This window comes from Triturus cristatus, chromosome 3_1 (assembly GCF_964204655.1).
Source record: "Triturus cristatus chromosome 3_1, aTriCri1.1, whole genome shotgun sequence".
NCBI classification, from domain to species: Eukaryota; Metazoa; Chordata; class Amphibia; order Caudata; family Salamandridae; genus Triturus; species Triturus cristatus.
In genome coordinates this window covers 209,964,708-209,982,244 of record NC_140583.1, presented here as the reverse complement: position 1 = coordinate 209,982,244, position 17,537 = coordinate 209,964,708, and the positions used below count along the sequence as shown (strand labels likewise).

General features: G+C 51.5%; 1 protein-coding gene across 3 annotated transcripts in view; it reads left to right on the top strand.

Annotated features, from left to right (window-relative positions):
* The window catches only part of LOC146859938 (mucosa-associated lymphoid tissue lymphoma translocation protein 1-like), a 1,299,471-nt gene that overhangs the window by 810,379 nt on the left and 471,555 nt on the right, over positions 1 to 17,537 (top strand). For all 3 annotated transcript variants that reach the window (XM_085643681.1, XM_085643683.1, XM_085643682.1), the window contains one exon: positions 3,871 to 3,967. In XM_085643681.1, the coding sequence (XP_085499807.1) occupies positions 3,871 to 3,967 (97 nt within the window). The remainder of the gene's footprint in view (positions 1 to 3,870; positions 3,968 to 17,537) is intronic.

Genomic DNA, 17,537 nt, shown 5'->3' with positions numbered 1-17,537 from the left:
AGTACAACACAGTCTTATTTAAGCATACATTAAGTCACACAGGTAAGTAATACAGTTAGGCCCTAGGGGCCACGCAAACCATATACTAAGTAAGTGGTATAAGAACCACTGTCACGGAAATAGAATAGGCCTAGGCCTAGGGAATCGCTGGGGCTACACTACACTAGCGTTAGTTAGGAAGTGGGAGGCCCACGGGATTCGCGTGCAGAGTGGAAACACTCACGCGTAATGCGTAAAAGTCAATAGCAATAGTACAGTTTAGAAAACGGTAGATTTAGGACACTTCCGGAGTAGCTAGGAAGTTGAGACTTGAAAACTAGACACTAGGATAGTCACTATCCTGATGAGCACCGGAGTACCCAAGTTACCTAGCCCACAGGCTGCGGGTGCATAGGGGTGAAGATGCGTCGTTTTCGTCGTCGACTCCTATGGATGCCTGAAGAAAGATGCTGACAGGCAGTCAGTGAAGAGTGTCCGGTGGATCCCAAGGCTGGGATCAAGAAGAGAAGAAACCTGCAAGCAGAAGGGACAGAGTCAAGGTCACTAGCCAGTGACCACGTGGAACCAGGAAGGAACCAGGCGATGTCGTGAAGATTGCAGGTGAAGGTGAAGCTTGTCGCTGCAGCCAGGAGGACCAGGAAGCGTCGAGGACGACCAGGACCAGGAGGCGAGCTGTCCCACGAAGGCTCTTGCTGTCGGCGGCGTCGAAGTTGGACTAGGACTCACCAAGCCTTGGCAAGCGGAACCCACGAAGAACGGAGGACTTGCTTCTGGTGCAGACCAGGAAGGTCTGGGGTGCTTCTTCTTTGCAGAGAAGCGGGAGCCAGTCTGGAGGAGCCAAACCAGCGCAGAAGATTTCAGGGTGCATCATCACAAAGGCCACTAGCCAGCGGGCAAGCAACCAGACAGACGCGGCAAGCAGGAAAATGCTGAAGGGCCCCATGCAGGACTCGTGGAGTGTGGGGGGCTGATCTTCGGTGCAGATGGTGCTTGGGGTTGGGGCTTCTCAATCCCCGGTGCACAACTTCGAGGGTACCTCAGAAGCTGCGCTTTAAGTTACTAGCCACTTTTTCCAGGTAGCCGGTCCCACGTCGCTCGTAGCCTCCACGGATCTCAGCTCTGCTGTAGATGTGGATCAGGGTCGGAGAAGTCTGGAAGTCAAGGCTCTGGTCAGGCTCTGCAGTCGGTTCCTCGTAGAACGTGGGCAAAGCAAAGGGTAGTCTCTTGATGGTGCCTGTTTGCACAGGGTAGCCACTCCTTGGCTACAAGGGAGATTCTTCAGTCTTCTTCTTTCGTCGAATGTCGAAGGTCCAGAGTTTCTGTTCAGTTTTGCAGGTTCAGGATAATCTAAAGTCTTGAGGCCCAACTCCCACTCTTATACTAATCTGGGGGGCTGGGATACCTGCTAGGTCACGCCTTATGGGTGGGACCTGGGAGGGGGTGGTTACACCCACTTCCCTTTGTCCAGTTTCGCGCCAGAGCTGGGGCTGGAGTGCCCCAGCGCCGGTTTGAACTGGACTATGCAAGGAACACCTTGTGTGCCCCAGGCATGTCTCATTCCTTTCAGCCCACCCTGCCCCAATACACTAAAGGCTGTCTGGGGAGGTGCTAGCACCTCCCCAAGCAGGAAACCTACTGTCCAGGCCTCCCTGGCTGGGATCACTCCCAGCTGCAGGAGGTCAGACTTGTGTCGTGGCAGCAGCATCCATTTTGTGATGCTGAGGCTTTGGTCAGAGGCTAACAGTTGAAGTATGATTTTAACATGTCTTTCCCTCTAGAAGGGGGGAATAATATTCTCATGTCCAGAAATGGCATGGGGGTATTATTCCACAGTGTTAGACACCTTACACGACATGTTTCGATAAAGCCCAACCATAGTTACCATAACCGTCTAAGATTATAAGGCACTTTAAGAGTATATGGTAGGCTATATCATAGAACAGCTATAAGGACATGGTTCCGAAAGCTGCAGACAGGCTCAGCTCATGCTAGAGCACCATCTCACATGTTACCAAGCACTCTGCCTCCAGGATTGTCAAGGCCTGCCATAGGAGTGACTGATAGGTACACATGTGTCTATATGTAAGTTAGGTATAGGAATACTACACCTAAGCAAGGGGTGATTACACGACCTTGCCCCAGCTGAGTGATCAACCAGTTGTGTCAAAATGGAAGGCCAGGCCAGGGGTGGCATAATACATGCTGCAGCCCCTGGTAGGCCTAGGGTACACCTATGCCCTGGGTACCTAGGGTACACTGTACAGGGGCCAATAAGGTGATCCTATCCAAATGGGTTATGCACCTAAAGTACATAGTATAATTTAGAGAGAGAACAGCAGGGCTGTGGGTCTGATTAGCAGGCCCACAGCCACATCTAAGTCGAAAACCAGTAAAGCAAAAGCAAAAAGTGGGGGTGAACATAGAAAGCAGACCATACTCTCCTACAATGTGCTATACAGGTACAGCTCTATTCCGTTAACATCAGCTCTTCAATGAATTCTATAACTAACCATGAACTATAAGAATGAACTTTAAGATTGAGCTATGTCTTTATGTTCATGCTGTCCTTGATTGAAATGTTGTATGACATTTGTTTGATTACAAGTAACCTTTGTAATCTAACAGATCAACACAGCCCTCTAAAATCCTACGCCTATGCCAGGGATGCTGTCAAAGTAGACTCAACTTCAGAAGAACAACTGTGCTCTCTATCCTTCCTAATGGCTGGTTAATATTCCGGCTCCGGAGCCCTGGTGCTCCTTGCTTACCACTCACCCAAATATCAACCCCTCCCCCCTGCAGACATTATCCCCTCTCCTTTGAGTTCCTAGCGGGCAGACCCTTGACTTACACTGCTCCACTTTCCTTCTAGGGATGAGAAATTGGGCTCCCTACTTGTACTCTTCTTTCCTCGAATTTCTGTTCTTGGTTTCCTTTCTTCCTCACCCCCTCCCCTCCCCTCTCTCTCCTGGGGGTATCCCAAGCCACATCCTCCAAATACCCTCATTCCCTCATCCAGTATTATGTGCTGCAATCTAAATTACACAACCTACGCCTCAAAACACCCATCAACAATATTTTCCATTGCAATGTGACCCTGGACCCTGTCCTCATCTGCCTAAGCTCTTGAATTTTTCTTCCGAATCCTCCCTCACTAACAGAGCATAACTCCTATTATTCACGTAATGTGTCAAGACACTTATTTACAGAACAATGCAGCCCCTCATCCAGGTACTGAGCTGAACACTGTTTAACTGCCCCCTCCTCACTGCCAGGATCTTGGGATACCCTCCTCCCCTCCCCCCCCACCGGATCTTGGGATATCTCTCCCCCACCTTTTGCTATCCCTCTATCTAGCTCACACTTTCCTATTAGCTCTGCTCCTCCTACTCACTGTGCGTACCCCACCACTGTTGGTTCTATTGACCAATGAATTTAGTTGATTCGATCATCATTGCCTCCATACTGTTATGTATTTGATCAATAATTGTTTTTATTGGCTTCTCATATATCATTCTGAACACCACTCTGTTTTTGCTTCTCGTGCAACTGCTCTAGGATGAACGTGTCTTATTTGCTGCGTTCAGGTTTTTTATGTGCAGCTCTGGCATCCAGGCGCTCAAGGCCAGACTGAGCATCACATTAATGTACTAGGTGCTTCTTTGTTTCAAGTTGTTTTTATCGTATCTGGCTCTAAAGTATTTGTATTGTATGTACATGCGTCATATTTGTGTGGTTTTATGGATATTAACAATGTGGTTTAATTCTGTACTCTTGAAATTTGTCATATGTTTACGATATTAGATCTCCTACATGGAAAATAATCTTGACTTTTATTTCTGATTATTTTATTCTTTGTTCTCTTTTTAGATTGACTCAGTGAGGTTGAAAGATTGTGGTACTTATCTTTGCTGCGTAAAAAACAGCAGAGGGGAGCACTGGAGTGACCCCATGGAAATGACCATAGGTAAGTACCACTTAGCATTGTTCTTGTTTCCTTTCTTTTTCTATTTATTCTTACTGTAGGAGGCTGGCTTAGTATATAGTGCATACTTTATCTGAAAGAAACACGTTAGTTAGATTCCTCACCTTAGAATATCCCCAGGCGTCAGGCTGGATCCGGAATATCCCCAGGCGTCAGACTGGATCCGGAAAGATTTTTGTAGCAATACCCCTTGCGCGTCGGTAGGCGTCGTCTGCGGCTCCACGTCCGTCGTCGGCGTTGTGCGCCGGAATGACGTCGTCGGAGTACTTCGACGCCGCCCTCGCGCGCTGACGTCAGTTCTTCTTTTTTCCGCGCCAGTAAGCGCCGATCCGGGAAGAGCTTACCCCTAGTTATTTTTTTACTAACTTTTTGGACTACTTTTGGTCTATCGACTCGACTCTGGTGCCGGTAGGATGCCTGGTTTTAAGGCCTGTGACGCCTGTCATCGCCTGATGTCGGTGACGGATCACCATCGCCGGTGCCTTTATTGCCTGGGGGCCGACCATGACGCGGAGTCGTGCCTCGATTGCCAGGCCTTGACGTCAAAAGCTAGGCGGGAGCGGTCTCGTAAGCTTCTCGAGCTTCGGCACTCGGCTCCGCGCCGCTCTCGGTCCCGGTCCAGGAGGAGGTCCAAGGACCGATCGCGGAACCACAGCCATCGTCATCGCTCGTCGTGGTCTTCGGGTAAGTCGAAGCACTCCAAGAAGTCCAAGAGACGACATCGCTCTTCGGACTCCCCTCGCCGGTCGTGCGACTCGGCTGAGGGTCAGGGTGGTCCCACCCCCGCGACTCTATCGGAGCCTTCAGGAGCTGCATCCGTCCCCATACCCGCCGGTCCCTGGGACTGACGTGACTCCGGTGGAGGTCAGTGCCTTCCTCTCGGCCATGAGGGGCCTGGCTCCGCCGTCGATGCCTGTAGGCGCGCCTTCGGGCCCCGCAGGTTCGACTGGGCGACCTTGCGTGCCGGCGGCTCCGGCCCCGGCTCCGCTGACGGCTCCGGCCCCGACACCGCAGGTCCCCGAGGGATCCAGGCCTGGATCTCGGTCGGCGCCGGTCGACCTCACGACACCTCCTCCGCCGGCGCCGCACCCGACGCCGATGGATGACCGTTTCATCTACCGTCCGACTCCGATCGTTCCTCCAGTTTATCAGGAATCAGATGACGGGGGCGACTGGGAGGGGTCTGAGGACCCTATGGCCCTCCAGGCTCAACTTTCACAGGACTAGGCAGACGAACTGGGGGATGTCAGCGGTCTGGATACCTCCCTGGACGCTGGTTTCATCTCTCCTCCGACTGTGGCCTCGGAGGAGGGTGCAGCCTTTTCAGTGGTGCTGCGCAAGGCGGCCGAAGCCCTAGGGCTGGAGTTGCCTGCTGTGGCCTTGAGGACTAACGTCCTCACAGAGGTCCTTCAACCGACAGCAAGCTCCACTGAGCCTCTGCTGCAGTTTAATGAGGCCCTCATAGACATTCTGCAGGGCACTTGGTCCAAGCCCTCCACAGTTCCTCCTGTGGACCGGAACGTTGCCCGGCGCCACCGCCCTGCTCCGGGCGACCCCAGTTTCCTCTTCCAACATCCCACCCCCGAGAGTCTGGTTATCCAGGCCTCAACCTCCCAATCCTCCTTCCCGTCCGCTCCTCCGGATCGGGAATCCAAGAGGTTGGAACAGTTTGGCAAGAAACGGTTCTCGTCCCTGAGTTTATGGCTGCGGTCTTTAAATACCGCTTGCCTTTTGGACCGTTATTCCCACTCTCTGTGGGATACGGTGGAGGACGTGCTGCCCTTGTGCCCGGTGGAGGCCCGGACACGACTCACTCAAGCACTTGCTGACGGTCGAGATGCAGCACGGCACGCCATACGGTGTGGACTTGACACCACGGACTCGCTGGGTCGGGCGATTTCCACCACGGTGGCGCTTCGGCGTCATGCCTGGCTGAGGTCCACGTCATTTTTGGGGGATGTCCAGAGTTCCCTCATGGACATGCCCTTTGATGGCACTCGCCTTTTTGGTGAGAAGGCGGACAGTGCGCTGGCTCGGTTCAAGGACTCCCGGGCCACGGCCAAGTCCTTGGGTCTTTCGGCCCCGCGGCCGCAAACTTCCGCCTTTCGTCCCTTTCGTGGCCAAGGAAGGGGCCCAGCCACCAGCCGCAGAACGAACCTGCACGCGGTCGCGGACGTGGATTCCGCCGAGGCGGTACTGGAGGTCAACGTGCCGGTCAGTCCACATCCACTCCTGCAGCATCCACCTCAAAGCCCTCCTAGTCCGAGCTTTCAGGCCCATTAAACGCCAGTGGGTGGCAGAGTTCGCCATCACCTGCTCCACTGGCGCTCCATCACGTCGGACAGGTGGGTGCTGCAAATCGTCCAAAGAGGCTACTCCCTCCCCTTCGAGACGACCCCTCCAGCCATGCCGCCGCTGAACCACCGTATGTCGGGGGATCATTTGCATCTTCTACAAGAGGAAGTTTCGGCCCTCTTGGCCAAAGAGGCCGTCGAGCGCGTTCCTGGTCCAGAAGTAGGTCGTGGTTGTTATTCCCACTACTTTCTGGTTCCCAAGAAGGGCATTGGGGGCCTACGCCCGATCTTGGACCTCAGGAGCATGAACTCCTTCCTCCGGAAGGACCGGTTCAAGATGCTCACTTTAGCTCAGGTTCTGGCTGCCCTAGACCCTGGAGACTGGATGGTAGCGTTGGACTTACAGGACGCTTATTTCCACATCCCTGTCCAGCCGGCCCACCGGCGTTACCTGCGGTTCACGGTGGGTCAGGAGCACTTTCAGTTCACCGTGCTCCCCTTCGGCCTCACCAGTGCCCCTCGGGTGTTCACGAAAGTGATGGCGGTGGTCGCAGCTCATCTGCGCCGATCAGGGGTTCCAGTCTTCCACTATCTCGACGACTGGCTGTTGAAGGCGGGCTCGCCCCAGCAAGTCGTCTCCCACCTGCACACTACGGCCGACCTCCTGCATTTGCTGGGGTTCTCCATCAACGTGCCGAAGTCACACCTGAGTCCCTCCCAGAAGCTCCTCTTCATCGGAGCGGTTCTCGATTCGGCGCAGTTCCGGGTCTATCCGCCGGAACAGTGGGTCCGGGACATTCAGGCCCTGATTTCCATCTTCCGGCCTATGTCCTGGGTTTCGGTCAGGTTGGTCCTGCGGCTTCTGGGGCCGATGGCCTCCTGCATCCTGTTGGCGGATGCGGGCTCTGCAGTGGGACCTGAAGTTTCAGTGGGCCCAGCATCGAGGCAACCTGTCCGACCATGTCTTGATCTCGGAGGGCACTGCGAACCAGCTGCAGTGGTGGCTCACGAATCGCGATTGGGTCAGCGGCAGATCCCTCTCCCTACCCCAACCGGAGCATGTCGTAGTGACGGATGCGTCCTTCCTGGGAGAGGCGGAGATCAGAGGACTCTGGTCTCCAGCGGAGACTCGGCTCCATATCAACCTCTTGGAGCTGAGGGCGATCCGACTTGCACTAAAAGCCTTCCTTCCCTCTGTCCGGGGAAGTGTCGTGCAGGTGTTCATGGACAACACCACTGCCATGTGGTATTGCAACAAACAGGGCGGGTGGGGTTGTGGACCCTTTGTCAGGAGGCTCTGCGCCTCTGGACATGGCTGGAACATCAGGGCATCACACTGGTGGTTCAACATCTGGCGGGCTCTCTGAATGCCAGAGCAGACGAACTCAGCCGCCGGTGCATGATGGATCACGAATGGTGTCTGAACTCGGACGTGGCGCAAGGTGTCTTTCTGCAGTGGGGAGAGCCTTGGTTAGATCTATTCGCCACCGAAAAGAACGCGCAATTGTAGGAAGGTGGATATCTGACTATGGTTACCCCCAACTTTTTGCCTAGTGTCTAGCTGGTTTTTCGACTTAGTTGGCCTGAGATCCTGCCACTCAGGGTCTCAGGCTGTCTGCTCTCTCTTTAAAATGGACTCCATGTACCCTAGGTACATAGCCAATTGGTAAGGATCACCTTATTGGACCCTGTACAGTGTACCCTAGGTACCCAGGGCATAGGTGTACCCTAGGCCTCCCAGGGGCTGCAGCATGTATTATGCCACCCCTGGTCTGGCCTTCCAATCAGACACAACTGGCTGATCACTCAGCTGGGGCAAGGTCGTGTAATCACCCCTTGCTTAGATATAGTATGCCTATATCTACCCTTATATATAGACACATGTGTACCTGTCAGTCACTCCTATGGCAGGCCTTGACAATCCTGGAGGCAGAGTGCTTGGTAACATGTGAGATGGTGCTCTAGCATGAGCTGAGCCTGTCTGCAGCTTTCGGAACCATGTCCTTATAGCTGTTCTATGATATAGCCTACCATATACTCTTAAAGTGCCTTATAATCTTAAACGGTTATGGTAACAATGGTTTGGCTTTATCAAAACATGTCGTGTAAGGTGTCTAACACTTTGGAATAATACCCCCATACCATTTCTGGTGATGAGGATATTATTCCTCCCTTCTAGAGGGAGAGACATGTTAAAATCCTACTTTGCTGTTTAACTCTAACCAAAGCCTCAGCATCACAAAATGGATGCTGCTAACACAGACACAAGTCTGACCTCCTGCTGCTGGGAGTGATCCCGGCAAGGGAGGCTTGGACTATAGGTTTCCTGCTTGGGGAGGTGCTAGCACCTCCCCAGACAGACTTTAGTTTAGTGTATTGGGGCAGGGAGGGCTGAAAGGAATGAGACATGCCTGGGGCATACAAGGTGTCCCATGCATAGTCCAGTTCAAACCGGTGCTGGGGCACTCCAGCCCCAGTCCTGGTGCGAAACTGGACAAAGGGAAGGGGGTGTAACCACCCCCCTCCCAGGTCCCACCCATAAGGCGTGACCTAGCAGGCAACCCAGCCCCCCAGATTAGTATAAGAGTGGTAGCTGGGCCCCAGGAGATTAGATTATCCTGAACCTGCAACTTGAACAGAAACTCTGGACCTTCGACATTCGACGAAAGAAGAAGACTGAAGAATCTCCCTTGTGGCCAAGGAGTGGCTACCCTGTGCAAACAGGCACCATCAAGAGACTACCCTTTGCTTTGCTGAAGTTCTACGAGGGACCGACTGCAGAGCCCGACCAGAGCCTTGACTTCCAGACTTCTCCGACCCTGATCCACATCCACAGCCGAGCTGAGATCCGTGGAGGCGACGAGAGACGTGGGACCGGCTACCTGGGAAAAGTGGCGAGTATCTTCCAGCGCAGCTTCTGAGGCACCCTCGAAGTTGTGCACAAGGGATTGAGAAGCCCCAACCCCAAGCACCATCTGCACCGAAGATCAGCCCCCCACACTCCACGAGTCCTGCGTGGGGCCCTTCTGCATTTTCCTGCTTGACGCGTCTGTTCGGTTGCTTGCCCGTTGGCTAGCGGCCTTTGTGACGACACACCTTGAAATCTTCACTGCTGGTTTGGCTCCTCCAGACTGGCTTCCGCTTCCTTGCAAAAGAGAAGCACCCCAGACCTTCCTGGTCTGCACCAGAAGCAAGTCCTCCGTTCTTCATGGGTTCCGCTTGCCAAGGCTTGGTGAGTCCTAGTTCGACTTCGACGCTGCCGACAGCAAGAGCCTTCATGGGACAGCTCGCCTCCTGGTCCTGGTCGTCCTCGACGTCTCCTGGTACCCGTGGCTGCAGCGACAAGCTTCACCTTTCACCTGCAATCTTCACGATGTCGCCTGGTTCCTTCCTGGTTCCACGTGGTCACTGGCTAGTGACCTTGACTCTGTCTCTTCTGCTTGCAGGTATCCTCTCTTCTTGATCCCAGCCTTGGGATCCACCGGACACTCTTCACTGACTGCCTGTCAGCAACTTTCCTTCAGGCATCCATAGAAGTCCACGACGAAACCCGACGCAAGTTCACACCTATGCACCCGCAGCCCGTGGGCTAGGTAACTTGGGTACTTCGGTGCTCACAAGGGTAGTGACTATCCTACGGTCTAGTTTCCGAGTCTCGACTCTCTAGCTGCTTCAGAAGTGTCCCTAAACTGTTAATTTCTAACTGCTAGTAATTCTATCGACTTTTACGCATTACGCGTGAGTGTTTCCACTCTGCACCTGAATCCCGTGGGCCTCCCACTTCCTATCTGTTGCTAGTGTAGTGTAGCCCCAGCGATTCCCTAGGCCTAGGCCTATTCTATTTCCGTGACAGTGGTCCTTATACCACTTCTTTAGTATATGGTTTGCGTGGCCCCTAGGGCCTAACTGTATTACTTACCTGTGCGACTTAATGTATGCTTGAATAAGACTGTGTTGTACTTACCTCTAATCTCATAAAGAGTGCTGAGGGTTTGACTAGAATAAATACACTTTATTTTATATATATATCTGTTGTGGTGTCCTTTCATTTGGTATTCAAGGGATTATATATGGTATCACAGCTGGCTTCACATGCCATTCAGAGTTTAGCCCAGGGGTCTCCAACCGGTCGATCGCGAGCTACCAGTAGCTCCCCGAGGCCCCGTGAGTAGCTCGCAATGGCATTTTCAGTTTTTAGCCCTTTATAGTCTTTATTGTTGTTTGGGCCGTTTTTTAAGAGCCGTTGCCCGCCCTCACCCTAACCAGATGCTCTGATAGGCCTACGCTTAGCCTTCTGAAGAGGATGACGTTATACGTATCTTAGTCATCGACGTAGCCCATCCACTTCCCCTGCCTTTAAGAGCCTGGCACCGCGCTTTTCATCGTGTGCAATGTGTGCACTGCTGGAATGGAGCTGCTCCCACTGCCTTTAGGAGCCTTGCACTGCACTTACAGCCTACGCGACGTGTGCATTGCCGGTGCGGAGCAGCAGGGGCTGAAAAGCTTGTTGCCGTGCAAGTGGCGTGGCACAGGCAGGATTGAACTGTTACCCCCCTATCGGTGCCTGCACCACTTGTCTTTTCCAGTCCGACTCCGAGTCTTTCAGGAGGTAAGTCCTGTCTTGAATTAGTTGCGGAACCCTGGCCACTGAATTAATTGCTGAATAATTGTTAACCCCTGCCCTAGCCTTAGTCTTTCTCAATCCCAGGCGCCAAAAATATTCTTTCCTAGAGCCACTGTCAATAAAGAGGAGAGTGCGTGTCGTGGAGAGGGTGAGGAGGGGGAGAAGAGATTGATGATGCACGTGTGAATTAAACAAAGGTATGCAATGAATTTGTGATTTCCACAATTCGGATATACCAAGGTATTTGTATGCATTTGTGAACTGGCTCATTCCACAACAAAGTGTGTGCACAATTCACTGCGAACGCTATTGTTGTATGTATGTTTGTGTTTTATGACTATACGCTGCGTGGGCCATTATGCTTTTTATCTTGTGTGTGTGTTGTTCTTTTGTGAAGCGGGACTAGTGTTGTGTCCTACGGTATGGTATATCCATGCCCCTTGATTATGTGTTTGGATTTTGCTGCTGCACATGTTGAATGTCGGATGCATGTGTGTGTTCTGTGTAGTTAGTGGGCGTTATCACAGACATTTGAGGTGGTTACTTAGACCAGAAGCCGAGCCGAAACGACTCCTGTCTCCTTGGTGACGTGTGCAGAGCAAGTTTAGGCAGTTGAGTAAACTGGAAGCTACCATCCTTCATTCAGTCAGCATTGCAGTGTCCTCCGTTAATTTGAGAGTGGTGTGTGTTTTCGTCTACAAATCAGATATACATTTAGCTAATTGTACACTGGGCTAGTCAAAATGCTCAGCAGCACCAAAAGTGTTGTGCAAGGTGCAGAGTGGCAATGTTTTCATTTATGAGGAGGCAATAGCAAACTCTTTTTTATCAAGGACATAAGCTTTGAGATCCGTGAGTAGGTAATACGTCACACTGATTTATTTACAGACATCCCAGAACCGCTGCCATAATTCAAGGACACACAGGCCCACATCGTTTGGCTAATTGGTTTGGCCGGCGTTCTGCCCACAATAAATATTAGCCTCGTACAACATAGGCAGACATGCCCCTCTGCACATGAGCTGCTGGCTTCTGAAACAGGCAGACATGATGGCTGAATATTTGAAGTGCAGCAGCGAGCGGGATCTCTGTATGTGAGGTGAATGGTTAGATAAACATGAGGCTATGTGAGGTGTAGGGAACACTCTGATATTGCAAATGTGGGGCACAGGGAGGGGGTCACTTAAGAATCTGCGTTGAGGGGCTGTAACACATGGTGATGACAAGCAGAGATGACACTGCATGTGAGGTGCAGGGAACACATATACATGACAGTGAATGTGAGGTGCAGCTACAGAGGCTGTACATGTGCAAAGCAGGGAGGCATACATGAGGCTGTGCATTTGAAGTACAAGGACAAGCTGGCATGATGCTTTGCGTGTGAGGAGCGGGAGCAATCAGACGACTACATGTAAGATACGGGGAACAAACTTATGACATCACATGTGAGATGCAGGGAGCAGGCACGCACGAGGCTGTACATGTGGGGTACATGGAAAACCCTGTTTCTCCTGCTGTTCAATAAGTGTTGTGGTCCAAGGTATTGTTTTTAAGAGCACATTAAACTCAATATGGGGATACTGAGACACCTTCAGTACCAGCCTCCATCTTCCTATTGCCAGGGATCAGAACCCCATACTCAGCTGACCAGTCTAATCAGGGAGGAGCTTTTGTCCCTTTATAACAGCATCCAGGTGTTTTCCTTTCCCCTCCAAACACTCTCTGCTTTGTTTGTGGATCAATTGGAGAGTGTACCACTTGAGTGTGAGGGTGATTTGCGATGTTTTAGAAATCGAAGATGGGATGAGTACTATGGAATCATTGAAATAAAGCAGACTTTTTAAAAGCATTTCATGTGCCCTAGAGTCAAATTTGCCACATGAACATATATTCTAGGGAACTCTAAGTATTTTGTTCAAACTACAGTATGGGCTCCAAAGAAATTAGACTTAAACTCAATGAAGCTCGGTGTGGGGGGTCCCTCGAAAAAATGTGCGCGTTGCTTCACCTTTAGTAGCTCACGACGATTTTCACTGATCAGAAGTAGCTCTCACTACCGAAAAGGTTGGAGACCCCTGGTTTAGCCTAAGACTGCTCTTGTCCATGCTACCACTAGGATAGCTGGTCTATAAGGTTGACTTTACAACCAATCACCATAAGGGTTGTTTGGACTGATATAAGGTGTGCACTAGAACTAGTGACATCATACATCAGGCCAACTTCTCACAGCAATGTCAGCAGTTCTGCGCGTTGGAATTTCCAGGGCGGCACTCGCTCGGAGACGCTTTTCGTCGCGAGTGGTGTTGCGGTCTGTTGTACGCCTTTCCGCCTATACCACTTCTGCCCAGAGTGCTGAAGAAGATCAGGCGCGACCGGGCCCAAGTCACCTTGGTGGCTCCGGATTGGGCACGAAGGTACTGGTATTCCGAGCTACTCAGTATGTCCATTGATCCCCTGATACGACTGCCTCTTCAGGAGGACCTTCTGTCGCAGCAACAGGGGACGGTCCTCCACCCGAACCTGTCCAGCCTCCACCTCCATGCGTGGAGATTGAGCGGCGACAGTTGATGCCATTTGACTTGCCTCCTGAAGTCTGTGATGTCATTCTGGCAGCCAGGCGTCCCTCCACAAAGACGGTATACGCCTGCCGGTGGAACAAATTTGTGGCATGGTGCACAGCATAGGCTGTGGATCCCCTTTCTGCCCCTCTTTCTGAGGTTCTACTCTTTCTTCTTTCTTTGGCCCAACAGGGCTCTGCTCTGGGCACCTTGAAGGGTTATCTTGCTGCAATCTCTGCTTTCTTACGGCTTCCTGATCAGCCTTCTCTTTTCAAGTCCCATGTTGTTTCACATTTTCTCAAGGGCATTACTCATATGTTCCCTCCTGTTCCATTCGTAATGCCTCAGTGGGACTGGAACCTTGTTCTCACTTTTCTGATGTGCGCTCCCTTTGAGCCCCTTCACAACTGTCCCATCCGTCTACTGACTCTCAAAACTGCCTTCCTGGTGGCCATCACCTCCGCTAGGCGGGTGAGTGAGCTCCAGGCTCTGTCAGCTACGCCTCCCTTCCTTTCGGTTCATCCGGATAAGGTGGTCCTCCGGACACGTCGTTCTTTTCTTCCTGAAGTCGTGACTCCCTTTCACATCGGGCAATCTGTCACGCTGCCCACCTTCTTTCCGCCTCCGCATCCTTCAAAAGATGAAGAGAGGCTCCACCGTCTGGACCCAAAACGTGCGCTGTCCTTTTATTTGGACCGCACAAAACAGTTCCGGGTGGACGACCAACTTTTTGTTGGAAATGTAGGTGCTAAGAAGGGTAAAGCTGTGCACAAGCGGACCATCTCGCGATGGGTCGTGTTGTGTATTAAACTCTGCTATTCCTTGGCGAAAAAGGTCCCTCCTGTTGGGCTGAGAGCCCATTCCACCCGGGCCACAGCGGCGACAACTGCCCTGGGACGGGGAGTCCCCTTGCAGGACATCTGTCAGGCGGCGACGTGGGGTTCACTGCACACGTTCGCCAAGCACTATTGCCTGGACAGCCAAGTCCGGAGAGATGGCCCCTTTGGCCGTTCCGTTCTCCAGGACTTTCTGGTGTGATCTTGGTTCGCAGACCCACCTCCGGGGTTGGTATTGCTGGAGTATCTATTCTAAGGTGAGGAATCTTAACTAACGTGTTTCTTTCAGATGAACAAGTTACTTACCTTCGGTAACGATGTATCTGTAAGAAACATTAGTTAGTTAGATTCCTCACCGACCCACCCAGCCTCCCCTTTCTGCGAACCGACATCTACGGTTAAGGTTCTCCCTTTTAGGGCCCTAGATTTTTTGGCACCAGTGTCTGTCTCTTGCATGGCTCAGCGTCCCTGGTGCGGAAAGCTATGTACAAGAACTGACGTCAGCGCCGATGACGGACGCGGAGCCGCAGACGACGCCTACCGATGCGCAAGGGGTATTGCTACAAAAATCTTTCCGGATCCAGCCTGACGCCTGGGGATATTCCGGATCCAGCCTGACGCCTGGGGATATTCTAAGGTGAGGAATCTAACTAACTAATGTTTCTTACAGATACATCGTTACCGAAGGTAAGTAACTTGTTCTTTAAGGGTAGAACCTTGCACTAATTCAGGCAATCCTTTAGATGATTTTTAGTGCTCTTACACAACCATAGGAAGCTCTCTGTGGTAGCTGTGGAGAGCAGCCTCCAGGCTTATCTTGAAGGAGTGTTAAGCAGCTTGTTTTACCAGATCTACTCTTGTAGTGTAGTATAAACGAAAAAGAACCACCTAGTGTGTATATATAAAAATATGTCTATCTATTATACAGCATTCACTAAAGTGGAATGCGAACTGCGACCAAAGTCGGGACTTGGACCAGGAGACTCAGAGAAACTGGGTACGTAAAGAACCCCTTAAGGTAAGTACCCAGGAACCCCATAGAGGCTGTGGGAAGAGTGGAAATACAGCCGTATGTCCAATAGTAGTCAACGGGGATGTCGCAGTTTTCAAGAAGGACCCTTCCCAGTGGACCATGAAGAAACCCCGTGGAAGACAGAAGGTTGGAGTGTCACCCCACCGGTGGATACCCCAGGAATCAGGATACCTACACCAGGGAAGCCTGGTGACGTAACACACCGCCGTAGACCACAACGGAGAACTTCAGGATAGATGCCGCTGGAGAAGACTGTGCAAGAGTCCAGTGGAAACCAAGGGTGGATTCTGGAAGTGAAGAACCTGTAGGCAGCGGGGACAGTGTCTATGCCACTCGAAGGGGACCCGGAGGCACGGAAGAATAATGCCCACTGATGACGGACGGTTCAGAAGTGATGATGGTGACCTTGTCACTGCTTCTGTGCGGACCAGGCGACGCTGAGGAAGACCAGGATCCGTGCACGAGCCATCCCACGTCAGAAGTCGAGAACCAGGGAGGTTGGTGTCCCGCGGGAGCACCAACAAGCCTTGGCAGCTGCAACAGGCGTGGAAAGTGAAGAAGGAGCAACGTTGGGACAAGCAAGGTCAAAGGGACTCACCACAAGCAGGAGAGTGAGAGCAGGGCCCAAGCAAGCAGGGGAGCCCACTCAAGCAGGAGAAGACCCTCACGAGGACCCAGAGGCCGAAGACACAGAGTTGCAAGATGAACTCAAGCAGCTCACCAAGAAGGAAGGCCCATGTGCAGAGGATGCTGTGAAGACGCTGTATTTGGCAAGAGATGGTGGAGGTTGGATCTTGTTGTAGCCCAAAGTTCTCCAGTATTGGGGTGTCTTTCATAGATTCACATGCTTGAATATTCCCCGTCGTCGGAGTGGGAGTCCCACGGTAAATAATATAGCAATATATACAGTCATAATATATATATATATACATATACAAAAGTAATCATATAAAAACAGAGATATAAGTAAGTGATAAACATCAAGAATGTCCCTATATGAAATCTCCATAGAGATACATGGAAAGAGAAAAAAGACATTCGCAGTCTATCTCTGTCCTTATGTTAGTCCAAACTACGGCCAATCAGGCGCCAGCTCCTCTCTAGAACCTTCTCCTCAGAGCTCCTCACCTCAGATTTTCTACCGCACGTCGTGTGAAAGGGAGTCTCCCTGAGCTCTGCTCAGTTTTGTTCTCTTCAGCATGTCTTCAAGTAAGAAGTCTTTGTTTAGACCTTGTTCTTCTCGTGGAAAGCTATGTTTATTCTCAGAAGATCCACACAGTAAGTGTATTTACTGTCTTTACCCAGACCATGAAGTGGCTAAATGTAAGTTCTGTAGAACTTTTTCTACAAAAACTCTGAAAGACAGGGAAGGCCGTCTCTTGCTGTGGCCCCAGAGATTTAAGGTTAAAGATGAAGTGGTTTCTGAAGTAGAAAGCCTTACTTCTGGCCGTTCCCACACAGCCTCAAAGCGCAGTAGTATACAAGATTTACCTTCTCCTTTTCTGAAAATGAAGAAAATGTCTTTGACTATGACATCTGCCACTTCTTCTTCTTTGACTACTGCTTTGTCGCTCACGAGACATAGTTCTCAGGCTGCTGAGGCTTCCACTTCCCAGTTTTCAGGAAAAAAACTGGCTTCATTGTCGACGAAGCTTCCGACGACGAAATCCGCAATTTCCTGCTCGTCGACAGTGACTCTGACGACGACGTCAGCATCAAAATCGTCGACGACGGTTCCGTCGACGTTGTCTGCGTCAACGATGATAATCAGTACCATCAAGACTGTATCATCTATATTACCTATTGCATCGTCGTCGACGAAGAAGGAAAAGATCTCGTCGACATTGACATCGTCGTCGTCGAAGGTTGTGAAATCGTCCTCGTCGACGATTATGTCGTCGATTGACTTGTCGACGAGTGTCCCGTCGACGAAGAAGAAGAAGATCTCGTCGTCGTTTCTGTCGACGACGACTCAGTCGACGACGACTCCGTCGACGAAGGTTCCGTCGACGATGGTTCCGTCGACGAAGGTCCTGTCGACGATGGTTCCGTCGACGATGGTCCCGTCGACGATGGTTCCGTCGACGATGGTCCCGTTGACGATGGTTCCGCCGACGCCAATTCCATCGACTATGGTTCCGTCGACGATAGTCCCGTCGACAAGTCCGTCTACAAAGATGTCCTCAGTACCTTCTATGTCTCCGATC